The sequence below is a fragment of the Lichenostomus cassidix genome, chromosome 1, assembly GCF_008360975.1.
Source record: "Lichenostomus cassidix isolate B80296 chromosome 1, HeHo_3.0, whole genome shotgun sequence".
Classification (NCBI taxonomy): Eukaryota; Metazoa; Chordata; class Aves; order Passeriformes; family Meliphagidae; genus Lichenostomus; species Lichenostomus cassidix.
Genome location: NC_139479.1, coordinates 23480805 through 23501648, shown reverse-complemented (window position 1 = coordinate 23501648; position 20844 = coordinate 23480805). Strand labels below are relative to the sequence as shown.

Here is a 20844-nt window from a genome sequence, read left to right as displayed (position 1 = left end):
TCCACTTGTGCTTGTGTCAACTGCCTTTAGCTATCCAGCATGTGGGCTTCTTGGATTAGTCAGTCTGCCAGGGCTCTGGGGAAACAGCAGCAGTAAACAGAACCAGCAAAGGTGACTGCTCCTGTTGTCTTTTAAATGCAAGTTACAAAGTAGCATGCATTTCCCCCTGCATCTCTGTCAGCTTTGGATGAAACCAGGATTGCTGGTTTAGATTGTATTTGCAGTTCCCACACTAATACAGGTAGAATGAATCCCTCAGTTGCAGGGCTGTGATTGTACTTAACACAAGCTTTTAAGACTTAGGTATTACAAGCCTGATTCAAACCACAGAAAAATCAATTCAAAGATTGCTTACATCTTCACAGAGGGTCACTTAAAAGTAACGCCTAACACTCTTCATGGAGTGTTAAAATACTAACACATCTAGTAACATTTGAGGCTCACTCAAAGACAGCAGTGGTTTGTAATCTCTCTGTTGCCAGTTAAACAGTAATGAGTAACTTTCCTGAAGAATAGGTAAGTGGCTGCTTATTTCCATGGAGTTGTGCTATTGCTTGGTAGCTCAGGTGACAAATTGGCTACTAAACTAGGACTGTTTAGGGAAGATTTACAATTGAATGATGAGAAATCCCTTTAGAAATTGATTTAAAAGACCAAGGACCGTACTTGGAGTTCTGTTACTGTTTTTGCTTTAAAAAAATATTTCAGAACATTCTCAGTTTTATCAGTGATGATGACCCCAAATTGTGTATAGGTGTATCACAAATAGTAATTTTAGAGAATCTAATTCTTGCTTACAATGCAGGGCAAATACAATGTGGAAAGAGGCTTTTTACAAGTGTACAGTGGGGAGATACTTTTCAAATTAAACATCTTTGATGCCAGGGGGCTTTTGTTGTTTGTTTTCAAATCCAGAATTGCCCATCTCAGTTAAATAAAAGTTGTTTCAGAGTGTATTTTATTTAAGTAAATCAATCACAAAAATAGTTAGGAAAAAAACAACCCAAGCCACAAAGCTAAGCCCCCACCTCTGATGGTGACATCTACACTGCAGAAGAGTAATGCAATAGCTTTATTGCATAGATTAGGAATGATTCAGTGTTTTGTTTACATTATTTGTCAATCTCTTCAGCATCCTAGAGGAGAACACTTCCTTCCTGGCAGATGGCAGCCCCAGGGCCATGCACCTGCCATTACAAGCACTGCACAGTAGTAATCTACCCCAGCATCACTGTTGACAAGAGGCTAATGATTGGAGACTGTCTGCCTGACAGCCTAAACAAAATAGGAACATATTTGTCCTTCAGCGAGGGTCTGAGAGATCTTAGGTAGGACAGTCAGGACAGTATGAAAAATGCTGAAAAATTATAATGGGACTTGGTTTAGACCTCTTTGGTAGTGTTTGCAGTATGAGCCACTTGTAAGATAATGATGCTTCAAAAAGCAAACAATGTCTCAAAGAAGGGATTTTCTGTTTCTCTGGCAGAGCGATAGCTGTTGTGTATTAATAGCTCAGTCTGATGGGAGGAAAGCTTGCGTGATTCCCCTGCTTGTGCCGCTGTCCTCTGCGGCTCAGTCTGCCCTCGCTGCGAGCAGGGAGTCGGATGCACTTGCACTGGTAAATGGGGCCATAAGAGCTGTTAGGAAGTCAGAATGTCTCTTTAATTGCTTGGGTGGTGTGTTCGGTGTTTGTATAACGCATTCCTATTTCAATAATTTGATTTGTAATTTTCTATATTTTTATTATGACAATAGACCATGAGCTCTTATTTTTTGTTAGTTTCTCTTTTACATATATGTGTGTTTGGTTTTCTTCTTTGAAACTAGTGTGGGCGATGTTTCTAGGGGACACTACCCCAGGCAAAGGTATCTTTGAACTAGGCCAGGATGTTCTTTGCTAAATTTAAAAACTACCCAAATATTACCCAGAGTTTGTAGGGTATTAAGCAGGATTACATGACGCACGGATTAGACATTGTTGAGCAGCTTGTTTTTGTTTGAAGGGGTCAGAAATGGAGGCACTGGGGCTTTAGTGTGATGCCAAATAGCAAACTTGCTGATAATCAGAAGCAGCAGAAGTTTCTTAGAAACAGTGAAGCACTTTGGAGAGTTTTCCAAGTTTTCTCCAAGTGATGCTTTAGTAAAAGTTGTTTGATATATGCTGTGATGATGAATGTAAGGCATAAAACTCATTGTTCCACTGAGTTTCAATTTCCAAACCTGTTTCATAGATACTTTAAAGTGGGCTAAGAATACATCTGTAAGTGCAACTTGAGGCAGAGGACTTTGATTCTCTTCAGTCAAAGAAAATCAATAAATCATTCCAGTAACAGTGGGGAAATCATGTCAATGAAATAAGATCTAAGCTGGTTTAGATTTGTCTCTTACATTGTGTCCTCTGAGGCAGTGTATTATTTTAAAAAGTGTTTAAGACAGTCATGATGTCTACCTCGTTAAACTGAGTAGCACTGCCAAGGTAATATATGGAATTATGAAGACTTTTTTAAAATTTCGGGTTGGTTTGCTTAGTTTTTTTGGGTTTGTTTTTTTTTGTTGTTGTTGTTTGTTTTTATTTTTTGCGTTTTGTTTTTTGTTTGACTGTTTCTGAATTTTTGTTTATTTGTTTTGGTTTTGCTTTGAATCTAGGCTTTTTCTCATCAGAAGTCATAATACTGATTAAACAAGATATGACAGCCTTTTGGGGTAGTGTTAGGCTTAACTCTTATGTAGATTGCAGTGGTGTTTAATAGTTACTCAATAACAAGAAGGCAATAAAGTTTTTGGTTTAGTTCTGCCTTCACTGATGGAGATAATTGAGGCTATAGAAACTTACTTAGAATAACTGGTAAAGTTAAATTTTAGTATTATTTAAAAGAATAAGAGTAGAATTGACAAGTGGATGCAAATCTCATCAGTTTTCTAGTTAATGCAAAACTTTTACATCCCTGAATTGACTGTTTCAACTACTGTGGTTACTCCCATGCTTGAACTACTGAGAAGTTATGGTGTGAGTTTCTTAGGCAGTCTTTTTACTAGTTTCTCTGATAGTGATTTTTTTCAAAAACTCCAGTGAGTGGTTTTTAGTCTACTTTAAAATGCAAACCAAAAGTCAGGTGATGTGTCTAACCAAAATTTTCACTTATGCCTAAAAAAGGCTTCTTGCAATGGAATAATGAGATTTGGAATTGGAAGGTGGAGGTAAACTTGTTCTGAAGGTCAGTTGCACTCAGTTGTGTTGTAACATCATTCATTCTTACATCATAAACATTTGGTAAAGTTTATAGGGCGGTAGGCTTGCATGTTTTGCAACAATTTTCAGTCCTGAGCAATTAATTCTGCCAAAATTGATGAAATATAACAATAATAAAACTGACTCTTTAAGTTAACAAAAAGTTACACTTTCATTGTAACAATCCTGTACAGAAATTAAAAATATTTATCTTGGTGATTAATATGAAAGCTGTTGGTGAACTATGGAAAGTCACTATGTTATAAAATGATTTACAACTAATTAGTTTTAATCTAGCATAAAAATTTGAACATTTATGTTTGGATTTTGAATCAATCTTGTAAAACAATGCAAGGTTTCATAATTTCCTGAATGTTGAAGTTACAGAATTAGTGCTTATGACTTTAACAATACTTATAGAAAATCAACTGTGTGGAGGACCATTAGAACACACTCACACACACGCATGTATACCTTGGATATATATACCTTGGATGCACAGAATACTTGAAAGAATTTGCCATAAATTTAAAACTATTGGTACTTACTGTTTTGTAATCCCAATAGTCCAGCAGTTACTCTCACATACCAGCAAGAGACTCTAATATGCTGTAATGAGTGCTGGGATAATATTGCTTTTTTTTGTTAACTACAGAAGGGTGACTTATTATTATTCTGTTTTAATTTTCAAGTGTCAAATAAAAATTCAGTAAAAACAAGCTTTTAAGTTTAACCTTAATTGGTGTATTTTAAAATAAATTGTAGATGTGTGGGCTCTAAATAAGTAAATTGATGATACTTGGATGTTGAATGTTAGCAAATAGGATGATTTCCAGATACAAATGCACTGATGTGTTTCAGCACTGTAAGTAATTTGTAGTGTAGGTCCTCTCTTCTTCCCCCAGTTAGTGTGAATATTCAAGGGACAGTAAACTGAAAGGTTTGTAAGATATGGTAACGTGAGATAGTATATGTTATTAAAGAAAAAACCCAAAAAAACCCTAGAACTTGATAGTAGTGAAATATTATTGATTTTTAGTAGGGGTCAGATTCAGGCCTCAGGAAATAAATTGATGGACATTTATTTTAGTAAGTGTACACTCGACTGTGTGAGGAAGTCGAAACAACAGCTTAGATCTTGCAGCTTGAGTGAGCACAGTTTAACTGGTGTGCCTGAACAGGGAGAGCAGGACCATGCTGTGGAGGAACTGTGTAGGATGTTTGGATACCAGTCTGCTGTTTGATGGAGTCATTGTGAGGGATCATTTAGAGAGTCTTCTGAGTCTGAAATTATTCCTGAAGTCTTGAGCCTGCTTCATCAGTCACAAACATGGCAAGCTTTAACTTGCCATACTGCCCGTGTGGATGCTATGTTGTCATATTAAGAGAAAATACTGCAATACTTTCTATTCTTCTCACTCCTCAATAGATGTTTTCAGTTTTCTGTGTTCTCATAGATTGGCTGTTGTCACTTTTACAAGGTGACAATGTTTCAATGATACTGTTAAAAAAACCCCAAAACATACTGAGAGTTATTTCCATGATATTTTGTGTCATGTAGACTTGGGTTGGTATTCTACTCTTCTGAAAAATAGTATTGATATAGTGAAGCTTATACTGCTTCCTTAATAAGACATAGGAGAAACAGAATGAGGAGTTTATAATAATAAAAAAGAAGAAAAGATTCTGGGACTTTAGAACATGTTCATAGGAAATAGTGAGCTCTTTTGAGAAGTGATGCATAGGAGACAACTTTAAACTCTCCACCCCTAGTGGGATGAAGTGTGTATATTCTATCTTTAGTTTATTGTTATTCTATCTTTAGTGTATATTCTATCTTTATATTCTATCTTAAGGTGTCTTAACCTCTTCATCAGGCACTCATTTTTTGCCTGTCTTCTTGAGTGATTTTCCAATTTGTTTTCTGCTGGGTTACCTGAGCAGCTGACTCTGCTCTGAAGACAAAGTTCTACTAGGTTCTGCTGAAAATGTCAAAACAGTGGACAATGAAGTCTTTTATTGAATCTGTGTGTTGAATTTCTTTGCAATCTTTTAATTTCTTTTTTTTTAACCAAATAAGCCCATTTTTTTATTGGGCTGTGAAGTGGTTTTATCTTGTTCATTAGTATAGCTGTATTTTTGTGTGTGTGTGTGTGTACCTGAGTAAGATCTTAATTTTGATTCTGTAGGCAAACATTTTAGTTCATCTCAAAATATAGTAACTTATTATTTGCATCAGATACACATTATTTTCTTACTCCAGGTAGGAATTAGCCTTGTTTGTATTTGATACATAAAAGCCTGTTGTCTCAACAGTTAAGAAAAGTACCATGCTAAAATAATTATTTTTGGCATTTGTAAATTAATTCATGAGCAGGAGGAACTTGTGTAAATTCCATGATGTAGTTTAGGAAAAACGTTGAAAATAAGTGGTACCCATGTTTGTACAGGATATAGTATACAGTGGCTATCACTGGAATGGTTGGAATGAACAGCCTTACTATCTGTCTTTTAAATTTGAAATTCTGTTTCTTCATTGAATCATGTGCCACTGGAAGTTTTTTCCTAGTAGGTGTTTTTTTTATTGGTGTATGTGGTTACACTATTCTTTAACTTCTCCGTTTCTAGAACGTGGTAACTTTTAATTTGACAGAGGTTTCCAAGATTTTTCATAGCAGTGTTGAGATATTAATAGGGGAGTTCAAAACCATTTCTCCTCTTTCTTGTGGATTGTCTTAGGTCCTTTTTTGGGTCATTTATGATCACATAATATCTTTCTGGAATAGTAATAATTGCTACAATTAATTTTTCAATGTACTTTAGCTAAAAATAGCTACTGGAAATAAGGGTCTCTAATACAGTCCACAGACTATTTTGTACTGTAATTTGGTGCAAGACTTATTCCTGCTCTATAGGAAAGTGTATCTGTGGTCTCTTGTCTGAAATACAGATTGAATCGGAATTGTTTTTTCTTTTTCTGATGATAGTTGGAGAGGCTGAGGCATCAAAGTGAAAGACACTCAAAATTGCTGAATCTTTTATTAGTGCCTCAGGTTGCTTGGTTGCTTGGTTTTTTCCTCCTTGTAAACAAGCAGCTTGTGTTTGCTGTGGAAATGTTTTGGTAGGATTGTTTAGCACAGACGTGGTGGGATTATTTGCAAGCTGAGGGAGGATATTCCAGAGGAGGCCATTTATCTGTGTTTTTCTTAACGGGTTTTGTGAAATTCAGCTGTGCTGGGATCCTGGTTTTGTCTGATGGACACAACTATAATTAAAAGGCAGAGGCTATAGGTTAAATGCAGGACATCAGAATCTTAAGGCACCTTCACATATGTGAAGCTGCCTAATGTCTTCTGTGTTGCAGGTTGCAACTCAAGTGTCTTCAGTATGTCCTAAGGTTCCATGTTCCTGGTTTAGATTTCTAGGTATTTTTTCTAGGTGGTGTTTTTTCATCTAGCCAGTTTTTGTGCACTTTATGCAGAACTGGGAGATTTGGTCCAGTCTGTACTCCCCTCACTTGCACTGTAGGAGCCTACCTAAAGACTCCTCTTCAAATAAGGATCTGTCTTCTGTAAGTATTCATTAGAAGGATACAGGTGCCTTTTAAGTGTTGAAGAGGCTGGTCCAAGCCAGACTTGGAGATTGGCACAAAACCACCTTCCTTGACCACAGAGGGAGCCTATACCCTTGGCATAAATGAAACATATAATTTCCAGAGATCTGCAGCTTGTGAGATCAACCTTGCTGTGTAGAGTCTGTGTCAAGCAGAAGGACTTGAAATAAGACTGATATTTTTATGTGGATCAGCTGGCATAGCTAAGTGTTCCTGCCTGATCTGGACTGTACTTTAGTCAGTTGATGATGTATTGTACTTGTTCAGTAAATGTGAAATTAAAAGGGATTTGTGTTTTCTCTAGCTGTGCAGCTGCTGCACTGTTGGCTGAACACTTTTCAATATATTTCCTGGTCAATCACAATATGTGAAATATGCAACAGTATCAGGGCCTTGGCACTTGTAAGCAAACTTGGGCTTTAAAGGTGCAGATGCCTTGTGGGAAGTACTCCGTGTTTTGTAAAGTATTTCTTCATGGCATTGCCTGCAATCTTTCTGTTTTCACAGAGCATCCTTCTAGAACAGCATCACAGCTTCATAAAGTCTCAGCTACTGAATGGTATCCTACAGGAAATCATAGATCCTTAATATGATATCCTGGAGTGTTCATCACACCTATTTGAGATGTCCTAAGCAGCTTTAAAGAGCTGGGATGCTGGCATGAGGAGAAAATGCATGCAGGTCTTGATGTACTGGAAACCCTCCCTGAAGTCTAGGGGAATTCTCTGCTAAGGACTGTGGGACTAGAGCCAAACTCTAAGGTATTCCATCTTCAGTGACAAAGATGAGTTTTAATCTGTTTTATGGAAACAGACCTGGCAACAATACACTTCCAAAAAGAGGACAGTGTCAGTTACGTAGCTGTGTGGTCAGACAAATTGCTATAAGTAAAATGTATTTTTAAAAAATGCTGTACCAGGTACTGGTGAGCCTTTTTTAGAAAACTGAGTGTAATTGGTTGCTTATCAATATATTTGCTGGCAACAAATAGGGGAGCCATAAAACAAACCAAAGACACCTGTTTAAGAGCACTTGGGAGAGGAGGAAAAAACTGGTGAAACAGTAGAGTACATCTCTGTTTACTGAGAACTCTTACAATTACAGAAGTGCATCTTGCTCTGAAACTAGTAATGTTGCATGAAACTGCTGCTAATTTTTTGGGTCTTTTTAAAGAAATCCCTTTGAAGCTTTGAGAAAAGTGCTGTGAAAGCACTGTGTTCTGACAGCATAGTATTTTTCATATTTTAATGGGTCTGGGTTTTTTTCTTTGCTTGTTTTTTTTGGGGAACGTAATATTTTGTACTGCAGTCCCATGGCTGAAAAGACAATGAAATAAGTTCTGTTATCTAAGCTGAGATTGATTGCATGTCTCAGATATTCTTGTTCTTGAGGTTGGGTAAAACTTGGTGCTTTGCATTCACCTTTACCTTTCTTAAAAAAGTGAAGCTTTAGCATCTGCTTGGTCTTGCAGAGCAAATTATTCTGGGCTTGCTTCACTTTTTTTGCAGTAAACTATTAGATGGGGAGGATTCAAAGTGCATCCAGTGGCAACAATCACATTCACTCAGTATAATCTGTGTTTCTTGCTTGAGAAAGAAAGCAAAACATGAGTACGAAAGAGAAGGTAATTATATGCTTTCTGCTATCACAAATTATTTTGTGACCAGCCTCCAGTTTTGAAACTGGTGTTTTCAGAAGATAAATTTTAACCACCTAAATTACTTGTCTAAACAGTTCACTAAGCTTTTTGCCTCTGCTTTCCAACAGAGTATCAGTTAGCCTCCAGGAGTGATATGTAGGTGATATTTATCATGCCCATGTGACAAAAATGCATATTTTCCTTTCATGTCTTAATATAATACTAAGTTCTGTGTGCAATAAAGTCCATATCAGCTTCAGAAAGAAATGCTAATTCATGTCAAGATTAGAGTAGGAAGTTACAGATGCCTGCTTGTTTTCAAAATGCAACATTAAATATTTTTTATTTTTCTAGAATTTCTCAGCAACACATTTGGTGCAAGGGAGAATAAAGTTTGTAAATAATAAATATACAAATACCATTCTTTGAGACAACACTGGTGTTTGTTACTGGGTTGTTTGACTGTTTATTGAAGAAATAGTGGAAAATGTCTGCTGGGGGATTGTTTTAGAGTGGCTGTTTTTGAGGAGACTTAGTGGGCTTCTGTAGAGTTGATAAGTATTAAGGCTCAAGAAGGAGAAGATATTGAAATCAAGAGAGATGGGGGACCTTGCTAAATTTGTGAGTCTGGCTTTTGGAAGGTATCCACTGTGCTTAGGGCTGCTGTGGGTTGCTAGTTGACAGTACCAAGGAAGTTAAGGAGAGCTTGGCTCATGGTCCTTAACAACTGGCTGGTCCTTAGGGGTAAATCATTAGAAAGTAGATAAGAACTTTGGGTAGGATCTCCATTTGCATGTCTTAGATTTTGTATGCAGCTGCTTTTGACCCGCTGCCAGAGAGAGGAAACTGGATTCGAGGGGAGTTTAGCTGCTTCAGTGAGGAACTTTTGTGCTGTGTTGCTCACTTCACTAAATGGTTTCAGGGAGATTGGGAGTGGTGATGTATTTTTGTCGTGCAACACAATGAAACTTCCTGCCTAGCTTCATCTTTTCTCCGCTTTTCTGTTACTGCCACATTCACATGGACAAAGGTGATGCCAGAAAAGATTTCCAGAAAAGCATTGATAGAATTGGGAAACCATCCTTTACAATCCTTATCCTACTTCCGGATGCTCAAGAGTTTTAAGCAAGGATGTGGCAACAAGAGAAAGCTATAGGGAAAAGATTGCCCTCCCATGCATGCCAGGTTGTTACCCTTACCCCTTCCCTGCTTCCTTTTTCTCTCCCTTCTCTCCCTGTGTATCTCTTCTGGAAGAAAATGCATTTCTCTGGACCTGTCTCCTAACCTGAAAGTCCAAAAGCTGCAGCAGCCAGCTGACATTTAGTGTGTGACGATCCGGTGTGTTTAGACGGCAGGTGAGATGCGTAAGTGGATGTATGTCATGCCAGGGCTATTTCAGTCTCCTTGGTAAGCTGTCTGAAGGTCAGTTTGCAAAACAGGATGGTAGTTGACTCTGAAAGTTGAGGAGAGCCTTGTGCTTTAAAACATGTTGCTGCCTGGAAGATAAATGTTCCTCCAGGATGCTCTTGTAAATCTGAAGCCTCTTTTGATACTAGGTGCCTAAGCCCGTTTGGCAGCGATGGAGGCAGGGATTAGTTTTGAAAGAGTGCCTGGATGAAGTGCTTCTGTTCCCCTCCCTGCAATATTTATGAGGCAAGAGCACTTACCCAGGACTGACCAGTGTCCAGTACCTTTCTAGCTGAAAAAAATCTCGATCATATTTTCCCCCTCACCACCTTATGGCGTGTCCTAACCATATATTCTTTGGCAGAATGCTCTTGTTCTTTCTTACTGCAGCTGTTTTCATGGAATAATTAGATATCCACTGTAATGGAAAGGAAGAGTGAACATGACTTCCCACAACTTACATGAGCCCTTATCCCTGTTCCTATGAATATTTAAATTTTTAATGTGAATATTTCTTCAATTTAACCAGTGGAAAAGATTGCTTTTTATCCCAAGTGAGAGAGGGAAAAAGCATGCTTTTAAGGTCTTTGAGAACACTCTAATGTTGAGTTTTCAGGCATTTGTTTTCAGCCTAGTGGCTCAGGAGCAGCTCGTGAACTGTGGTATTGTCCATTGATACCTGGAGTGGCAGTCAGGCTCTCACTTGTGGATCTGAACCAATAGTCTGGTTATACTTTTTTTTCCACCTCACTGTTACCTGCTGGAAATAGGACAACTAACTTTGATGACATTTTGTTTGACAGTTGTGTGAGAATATCAAGCTCTGCTTCACAAGAGCTCTTCTTCCTTGTCAAAACTTGTTGACCTTGTTAATGACTGCTGATATAAATTAGAAGAGGCGCAAATATGCCTTTGACATCGAAGCTGAGCAAACTTCTCAGCAATTGTAAAGGTGTGTAAAAGGATGTGATCTCTGTTCCTAAAATGAATACCAAGTTGTATACCTCACTTTCAGAATTCTTATTCAGCAGAGCCCAGTAGGAAATAGGGCAGAAGACTTGTTGCTTAGAAGTCGCTGTTCCTTCTCTGTGACTAAGGAGTTGGAATGGCAGGTTCCTCATAGGATGAGTAGGTCAGAAATGCAGAGGTGCACACAGAGTTTGGTAGAATTTAGCTGAGTATTGCTGAATAAGTGCTTTTGGGGCAGGCATGCTAATGCAGTTGTTGTGTTTCCAAAGGTGGGGTTGGCAGGTAGTTCAGTGTGTTAGTTACCAATCCCTTCCACCTTCACCCTTCATCACTTGGAAGGTGAGCATGTTTTGCAAAAATTCTGCCTCTTAAGAGACTTCCAGCCTGTCCTAGGTTGCAATATAGATGTAGTTAAGTATTCTATTACCACCAGCTGTGGGCTGTTAGCTGCTATCACCTGCTAATGACCCACTCCGGATGACAGGCAATGGGCCATCCGTTAGCTATTACCAGCTGCTAATGACCCACCCCGCATGACAGGCAATGGGCCATCAGGGACCCACCGTGTGACTCATGGACTTATCCCATTGTGAGATGCTCTGCCGAGGAGGGAGGAGCCAGGTGTTCCCACCTGGATATAACCTGGCCTTGGAACTGCCTGAGTTAGCCCTGTCTACTGGGTTCCCAGAGGGCAAGAGCTATCACTGGACCTTCAGCTGGAGACCAGACCTTCACAGGATCACTGCTTCAACTGGACTACTTCAGTTGGACTGCGACTACCACCCTAACAGGGTGTCAGGTTGTATCTGACTTTGTCAGTGCTTTTCCTTGTATTATTTCACTTATTTTTAATTTCAATCTGGACTTGTGATCTCCCACTGGTTTGTTTTCAAACCAATACACAGCCTCACTTTGTGTGCCAAGTGGTGTGGCTGGAGTTCCCACGTTGCTGGCAGGCTGCACCTGGGAAAGGCTGCCCTCTCTCCTTGGTGTAGTGAGCAGAGCAGTAAAAATCACCAACAGCCTCATCGAGGCCATGTTTGTGGTATTCAACTGGGTATTGAATCTGCACTGATATTAGTGTGATGGCTGTAAGGTGGGAGGCAATTTCACATGTTTGATAATGGTCATCAACCAAGAACATGACTCTTGCTCCACCATGTTTAAAGGCTGTGTGTGTACTGTGGAGTGCTCCTTGGCTGGCTGCCACAGACGAACCTCTCCAGTGGCAAATTTTCTGTGTATTTTCCACATCTGCTTCTGCATATGTGTTTCTGTACTCCTCACAAACTCCCAGTGGAAGGCCAAAAGGACTAAACATTTTTATTTTCTAGCATTTTGTTTGTACAGAGAAAGCTGCTTGATTTTCTTTCATTTCATGTGATGCTTTTGAATGGTTGTATACCCAGCTTGCAAGGGAGAGGATAATTGAACATATTTCAGATAGCACTATGTTGAGGGGTTTCTGTCTAATTTTTTTTATCCCTAATCATGAGATTAAATCACATCTATACAAACTTGTTTAATAGTACATAGTGGCTGTAGCTCTGAAATTAAGAGATATAATAGCAGCTGCATTAAATTAATCCTGGGAAAAATGAGCATGTCTAGTTGCTTAATTTTAAATTAGAAGTGCCTACATTTATTATAATTGATATGGAAAATGTATTTCTGAACCAGCACTATAAATTCATTATAATGACATTTGTAAGTTTAATCCTTTATTTTCCACATAATTACATTTTAATGTTTAGTTATTAGTACTACAAAATCTATAAGAACCCTGACAAAATTATATGAAGCACAAATTATATCAAATTCTGAAGTCAACTAAGCATAGCCCACATTCTCATCTGTACTTCTACTATAGACTCCACTGCTTAAACTCCAGTGCAAGATTATAGGTAAAATAAGTATTAATCATGTAAATATATGGCATCAAATACAGACTATTTTGTTTTTTAGTACTTTGGTTAAAAGTTGATGCTCATTATAAATTCTGGAGGATTTGTCCATGACATCCAATGAACATTTTAACCTCTTGTGTGTATGCTTGGGCATAAAAACCCAAGAGGTACTTGCAGGTGCTGACATGCAGCAACTTCGTCCAGATAATCCAGTGTTTTGTTTCCCAGTTCAAAAGATAATATCTTTCCCCATGGTTATATGAATGCAGTTCAAGGTGATATTATTTCAAACCATTTTGACACAAGAGTTAAAAGTACTGTGAAGCTCATTTTAATATAGATTACTGTGGATGCAAAATCCCCTCTTTACTACTTTAAAGAAATTTAGTGATTTTTTTTTTTTAATTATTTGTCATGAACAATCTATGTTGACCAGATGCTTGGTTTTTTTTAAATTCATAAAACAACAGAGACATATCTGAACAAGATTATGTACTGTTTCATAGTGGAACAGCATGTCCAAAGAGCCTAGTTACTTGGGGCAGCATGTCTCCAATTATGATCAATCATGACTTGTTTAAAAAATTAAAATGTGACCTTTTCATTTCATGGTTTAACTTGTTTTTCTCATCAAATGTGGAAACATTTTCCTTTGGATGGATATTATTCATGAGCTTTGTAAACTTTAAGAGCCTACTGCTTCATGTTTTCCTGCAAAGTGTTGCTAAAGTGAATATTAAAGCTCTGATTGAAACCTATTCCTCTGACAGTGTCTCTACTCAGCTTTATTTCATAAGAGTAGTCCTGCTAAGTGGAGCTCGTGTTCCCTGGAATTACTTGTGGAGAGCCATAGCTTGGCACATGAGTTGTTCTGTTATCTTTAGCAAGGTTACCTATAATGATAAGTACAGTGTTCATTGCATTACTTAATGAGAGCTGGAGCCAGGTCAGGATTTGGTTCCCACTGCACTTCCCAGTAGTATCCTGGGTAGCAGTTAGGCTGCATATGCATTTGGATGCTTGGGCAAGTTTGTGACCTTAGGCTGTCCTAAGCCCTTGGATAGGGGAAGGAAAAGAGGGGGGAAGCCCTTGGAGACTGAGGTTCAGACCACCTCTGTTGTCAGTGCCGGGTCAGCAGGTGTTTATTACCATCAGGCCCTGTGTTGTTCCTTCTCACTCTCTGCCTTTCTGCTCCTCTTGCTTGCTGACACAGACTGCTGTGAGCATGGGGATGGTGCTGTCAGGGCTTGAGGCTCCAGCCTGGGTGGTGCCTGTGACCCATCTCCTGCAGGAGCCCAGCCAGCACGGTGCCTGTTGCTGGAGAAGGCTGGAGGGCTGGGAGGGCAGTGTAACCTGTTGATGGGGGGTACACTGGCCTTTTCTGGGCAGCCAGCTGCCTTGCCCAGGGTCATACGACTTCTCTCAGGTGTCTGGCGTACCAAAGAACCTCTCTGTGAGTGGGATTCAGTTCCTTGGGTTGTGCTGTCTAATGACCTGGCCTGATGCCTGCAGACGTACGTGTTGTCACCTCCAGGTTCAGTTGTATCAATAGGATTGCTCTTCCAGGAAAAGTTAGTTAGCAGCATCACAGCCTTAATCGATTTGGCAGACAGTGTGGGGAGGAGAAACAAAGGGATAAAGCCACTGAGTGATTTGCCTGGAGTCAGGGCAGAAGCCTGCAGCAGAGCTGGGGGTTCTGTGTCCAATGCTTGATGTGCTCTGGCAGTCACACTGCCAGTGGAATAAATTTACTGATTATGAAAAACCAGCAATGAGTTTTGCCACAAGCCACATGAATAACTCTTTCTGCCTGTGTGCTTGTTAGCTGCTGAGAATTATTTTTAGGAATTAAAAAAACAATATTATTTGCTGCTTACTGACTTTGAAAATTGATAAGCAGAGTAGTCTTCTTTAATTGACTAACCACTGTATTCTCTTCACAGCATATTTAGCAAGTCTGTGAGTATTTGGTAGTTTTGTAGCGGTTTGTGTGTGTGTGTTTATTCTCTGATTTATTCCCCAAAAAGCACTGGAAGAATCAGATGACTTAAGTAGTTTTGGAAACTCGGCAATGATCATAGGTGCTTTTCTTAATAAAGTCCAAAACCAAGAGGAAACCTCAGTATTGACACAGTGCTGGACTTTGTATTTGATTAGTGCATGCCCATGGGGAATGAAGCTACCAAAGAATATGTTCATGTCCTGTAGGAATGTTGAGTTTCTGGATAAAGATGGTGTATACTGGTGTGACTTGCTGTGTGAGTGGAATGTTAACCTGAGGCTTGAAATAAACAAAAGATACTAATCACTGAGGTAAAAATTAACGTGATTTTTTTGTTTGGTTAGTTTTTGTTTTCACTTCGGCATGGAACTTGCAATTTTTTTCTCCAAGTAGCTTTCCTCTGAAGCTGACATTGCTATTACCTGGGTCAAGTGGTAGCAGTAGTTATTTTTCCATTCTTGATTCAAAGCTTATTCAAAACGTGATTTAAAGCTTATTGAAGTCAGAGGAAATAGTTTTATTATTGAAGATTATGTTTGGGGTGGTTTTCTGAGTTATAGGCCATCATTACAGACTCATTGGATGATGTGTTTATTGCATCATAGGCTCTTAGGCTTGTGCCCACAGTCTTATCTTCCATCTACAAAAACATGCAAACTAAGTTTGGAAGTGCTTTGAAGCATCAGCCCCTTCACCTACTCCAGGTTAATTCTGACTGGACAGTACCTGCTGTACTGTAAGAACAGTATCAGTACCTGCTGTACTGTAAGAACAGTATCAGGTTTACTCAATTGCTAATAATCTTCCCTTATGTCTGCCCTAGGCTGGCATATTTCTGGGAACATACTTGTTTGAATCCATTGCGTTTTCCACCAATTTCCCTATCTGAAGATGAAGATTTTTTTTTAATACTTTATTTGGCTTTCACTATCAAGTGGGAATGTAAATTTAGTTGTCGTGTTGGTTTCCATTTGAAGGAGTAAAGCAATAACACAGTTAGCATGTACCTTTGAACACTCACTTGTTTGCTTACATGATGCATCTATGCTGCTTCCCTGAGCAAAAATGGGAACAAAGTGTTTTTTTAGGTGTTTCTTCCTCAAATGAGGAATTTCTGCTCCCATCTGAGAGCTGTCCATCCCGCCCCATGTTCACCCCTGCAGCCCTTTGGGATGGTGTTGGCAGATTTGGAGCTCCTCCCCTGGATACTTTGTAAACCAGTTCAAGTTCTTAATTTGAAACACCCTTCCAGAACAATGAATGAAAACTCATTTACTGAAGATTGGATGGATAGATTTGACTTAGTTGCTGATCAGAAAAGTGGCAGCAAATAAATGGTAGTGGGTGGAGGCAATGAGGCTCATTCCTTTTGGTCTTCACAAGCTTTTAATTCATCTCAAGATGTGGCATGTAATAAAATCCCAAATAATATCCTAAGTATTTGATCATATAGTGGCTTCAGTTGACTCCAGCAGGACTAATTCCTTAAGTAAACCTTAGCTCTCAGAGATTCAAAGCAATTTAGCAAGGCTTACGTATATTCCAAGATACAGCCTTTGTTTTTGTGTAAACTTGAGGGAAAATGCTTTGTATTGCTTTATCAGAGGGTTATATGGATTGAAACTTGCTCAAATAAGCACTGGGCTTACTTTGACATCCATGTTTTGTATCTAATTTATTTTGATTTATGATTCCAAAGGAATTAACATATATAGGAATACTGACTTGTATCAATACACTGAAAACTGCAGACTTTTCTAAGTAACAATGTTTATTCCCAAAATGTTCCAAATACCTTCTGTTTTTAGAGAAACTTGGGTGATACATCATCTAATTAAAATTTTCACTTGTAAACTTGGGGACAACATACAACGAAGAAAATTGCTATAACTATTAAATTTTTTATTTTTTTAATGGCCATGTTATCAAACACTCATAATGTTGTGAGTTAATAAATATAATAATGTCCCTTTGTGAGGTAGGCACATACTATCCATTAATTCTTTTCAGTGAAGAATCACTAAAGGAGTCAGCTACATTCTTTAAAGTAGGATGGGTCTCATTGTAATCAGTTTCTTTTTACTGTATAATTCACCTTGACTGTTTAAAGCAGCTTTGTAATCAGTAATTGGGAGAAGATTCTTTCCTTTTGCATACCTACTAATTTTTTTTTTACTTCTGGAATAATAGGTGTTTAGAAAATCAAATAACTAAATTAAAGGAAGGTTCTTCTATACTTTGCTTATGTTTTTAGTAGACTCCTTCCTTGTAAGGACAAGATAGTCTCAAACTTGTTTTTAATGTCTGGAAATGGAAAGCTTTGTGTAACATCCAGCTGACAAAAAAGGAGAGAGTTAAGTGTGTACCTATTTCCTCCACCCCCTTTTCCTTTCCACTGGTGCAAAAAACTGTGATGGTCACAACAGGAGTTGGGGGGATTTTTTTGTCAGGTTTTCTAAGCCATTCTGTATCCTGTAGTTTGCTGACCTGAAGAGCTTTGGCTGAAAGGTTCTGAAAAAAGGGAGTGATGTTGGATTGGGGAATGCTCCCTTTATTGCCTATGCAATACCTTATGGTGTATACAAACGTGAAAGCAACTATTGCACAGCTGCTTTTTTTTTTTCCTCATGAAAACCCATTCTGAATAATCTCTCTGTGGTATTTTTTGTGTTGTCTATTTAATATATATGAAAAAAAATTTTTGCAGCTTTTATTGACTTTCTTTCATTTTTCTTTTCAGAGTGAAGGAGTTAGTTTTCTCATCATGACCTCAAACAACAGAGTACAACATTCAAAGAAGCTGCTCGGCATATACCTTTTTGTTTATTTGTTTTTGGAGTTTTGTTTTTGGTAACTGAAGCTGCTTAACATTTACTTTTTATTGTTGTTATTGTTGGTCCTAACAGTTACTTAACTGTTGAGGGCTAAACTGTACAACAAGTCTGGGAGGAAGGGAAAGCAACCTGCCTAACTCATTACCTGTCCATGGCATCTATGTTATCATTTTGCTGCTGTTTCGACAGAAGTTGGAGATGCTCTTTAAATCATAGGAACTTTTCTGCCGGCCTCTTTAACTAATGGCCAATGCCTTCATTTTCTTTTTCTTCAAAGACAAACTGTATTTATTCTCTGGCATATTAGGGGATTCTGTAACACCTGCTGAAGCAGCAAGATCTGGTATTTACTGGCATAATTTCAAGCCTACGACAGTACTACCTCAGTTCAAAGTAAAGCCGGATTTGCAGTGTTGGTGTACGACAGGAACTCCTTTATCTCTGTGCTGAGTCTCTCAAGAACAGTCGCCAGCCTTACTGAACTTGCAACTTGTACAGCTGCTGCTGCTGCTGGGTTTTGAATCACTAGCCGCAGGGTTTACTTCTCAGACAAAGCCGAGTAGGGCACTGAAAAGTCTAAAATGGGATGAAACTCTGGGAATCAGACTTGGACAGAGGATTCAGAGTAGTTAAAAAGTATAAAATGTGTAACTGAAGCAACATAAGTTAAAAACATCAACCTGTATTAGAGGTATCTCTGTACCTTTGACACACTTGTTTAATCCTCTCTATGTAGGTGTTTATGTAGGTACTTCAGATTGCAAAAGCCTTTTCTTCTATTTACAAGCTCACTTTTGTCAGCTAACTGTTCTTAGCTGCATTTCTTGTAACCAAAAATCCACATAGGCATGCTAGGAATGCAGGGATGATAATGGGTATTGGGCAGATTCAAGAGCTAATGTTAACACAGTATTATCTTGCCATCAATAAAGTCCTGATATTTGCCTTTTACCAGGAAAGCACCATTGTAGCTGCAGGCACTATTACAGGGAAGAAGAACCATTTCAGTCACTTATCCTGAGTTCTTTTCAAGGCTAACTGTGCATCACATTTCCAGTGGCCTGAAAATCTGAGTGGTGTGGCAGTTACTGTCACAAAAGTCACATACAACTGTTGCACCAGACTAGCAGAATGTCATGCCACCTTGCTTCTCCTTTGATTGAAGTGTTTGTGTACATTTTAAGGGTACCTCCCCAGTGCCTGCTCTGATAGACATATAAGTATTACTAAGTTATGAGTTATGTGAGACTTTTTTTTTTAAATCATTGTGCTTAGTGGAACCTGTACTTCACTATTAACAATGCATTATCTTCTTTTGGGATTTTTTTTTTCTGAGGAAGACAAAGTCAATGTCTTACAAATACCATGAATGGCAATGCAGTCTTCCTGCTTACATGCTGAATTTTTAGAACTGAGGATTGTATTACAAGACAAAGATGAATGTAAACAAATTCCTTCCCTACTCCATGACACACTTCATTTTTCAGTGTAATTTTTGGGGTCTTAAATCACAGCAATGCATAGGCTAATACAATATTAGATCTAAAAATCAATTTAAATGTCTGATCTAATTGAGATTTTTTCCAATACTAATTCTATAAATGGTTCTAAGACATTCTAAAATGCAGCTTGTTCAAGTCTGGAACTAAAAAACCCCACATACCTTTGACATTTTTTGTCTGACCCCCCCCACCCCCTGCCAGCACCGAGTGTGGTACCTGCTGAATTCAATGTTTTGAACGTCTCTATTTTGAAGTATCCCTCTGTATCAATTAAGAAATCATGCCACTAAAACAAAAGGCTAAACTGCGTATAGCAACTTCAAAAAAAGAAAAAAAAACTTGATGAAATAATCAATTATTCTCTATCATGTATATTTCACAAAGGCATATGCAATACTTACATTCTTAATTTAGTTTACAGAATGAAACCAAAATGTATAAATGTTATGTTTGCTAAAACTTCACAATGTATATTGGGTCTTTGTACATTTTGCCTGACTTACCTTAAATTTAAAATATTTTTTGCTATGTAACCTTAACAGTTATTAAGCAGTGTTTTCTTTTTGGGTACGTATTGTTTCTGGATATCAAGATGTTAAATATATTTCTTGCTATTGTGATATGACAAGAGACTTAACTTATCTTGCTGTGTCTTCCAATGTACACGCTGTATATAAGGATAAATGTGATGCTGCTGGAGACCAGAATAAATGGAACTAGAGTAGTGTATTGTATTTAGTCTGTATTGATCATGGATGCTCTCCTTAATAGCCATATGCAATAAAATACGTTATTTATGAAAGGAGTAAAGTATTTGTGTGCCTATTTTCTCTAGGGGTGAAGTGGAATCTTCTGGTTGTTTACATAAAATCAGTTTATTCTCTCTTTTGAATGGAAACACGCTTTCTGTGAATAAATCTTACTGCACTGCACGTACTTGCTTTCCTTTTAACTCCTGAAACATCATGAATAATTTAAAATCTTGTTTAAGAATAAAAAGATTGGTTTTATAAAGGTGAAGTTTGTGTATTAGAGGAAATAACTAGGAGCAGAAATGGGTCTTAATTTTTAATTCTAGTTTTAAAAGTGAGTGGAAGATTAGGGTAGTCCTTCTGGCAGCCTATTTAATGGGAACAGACTTGCCCTATAGAAGCTGTGTAGTCACTTACACAAGGTGAGTGGGAATCTCCTGCTATTTGTAGTTATCTCCTGCTGCTGGTTTGCATGCAGGGAACCTGGGCTGCAGTCAGAGACACCATGGGGTCACTGCAGCCTGATTTGGTTGTAATGTCTCTTACACCAGACAGTAGACCCTCTTGCAATGTTCCTTGCACCCAGGAAAGTGATGTGTGGGCATCATGGGCTCATGACAGGGAATGTGGTGATGAGGGGCAGGGGACAACAGTAGCTTCATTAAAAGCTTGATGTCTGTTTTGCAGCTATCTTGGTGAGAACTCCTTTGCTTGAGCTCAAGAGTGAGTGGCATATCTTTGATGAGATGCAAAGCCTGCTGGTGGAAGGAGGAGACATGATCTCACTGTCTTTCGTGTTTAAACTCATTTGAAGTGAAGTCCTACCATGTATGTTACTCTTCTGGCCACATCTGCCACTAAGTGGTTACTTGATGTTTTGGGCATGGTTGAAGGACCATACTTGTGCAGCTTGGCCTTTACAGGACAAAACCTGGCTCACTGTGGTGAGAGCCTTTCTCTGAAAGTGGTGTGAATAGAAAAGAGCAGTTC

At 38.4% G+C, this 20844-nt stretch overlaps 1 protein-coding gene and 1 long non-coding RNA gene across 4 annotated transcripts in view; both read left to right on the top strand.

The window, feature by feature from the left end:
- IRS2 (insulin receptor substrate 2) overlaps window positions 1-20844 on the top strand; it is a 35484-nt gene that overhangs the window by 9629 nt on the left and 5011 nt on the right. For 2 of the 3 annotated variants that reach the window (XR_014850105.1, XM_085052808.1), the window contains one exon: window positions 17507-19912. The exons of the other annotated variant lie outside the window; for it this stretch is intronic. Coding sequence is in view for 1 of the 2 variants with exons in the window: in XM_085052808.1 (XP_084908934.1) it covers window positions 17507-17511 (5 nt within the window). In the remaining variant the exon portion in view is untranslated. Of the gene's footprint in view, window positions 1-17506; window positions 19913-20844 lie in introns of those variants that run through there. 3 annotated transcript variants of the gene reach the window in all.
- On the top strand, window positions 11766-15089 carry LOC146444329 (uncharacterized). Its single transcript, XR_014850116.1, has 2 exons — window positions 11766-11846; window positions 11939-15089. It is a non-coding gene; the product is annotated as an uncharacterized LOC146444329 (long non-coding RNA).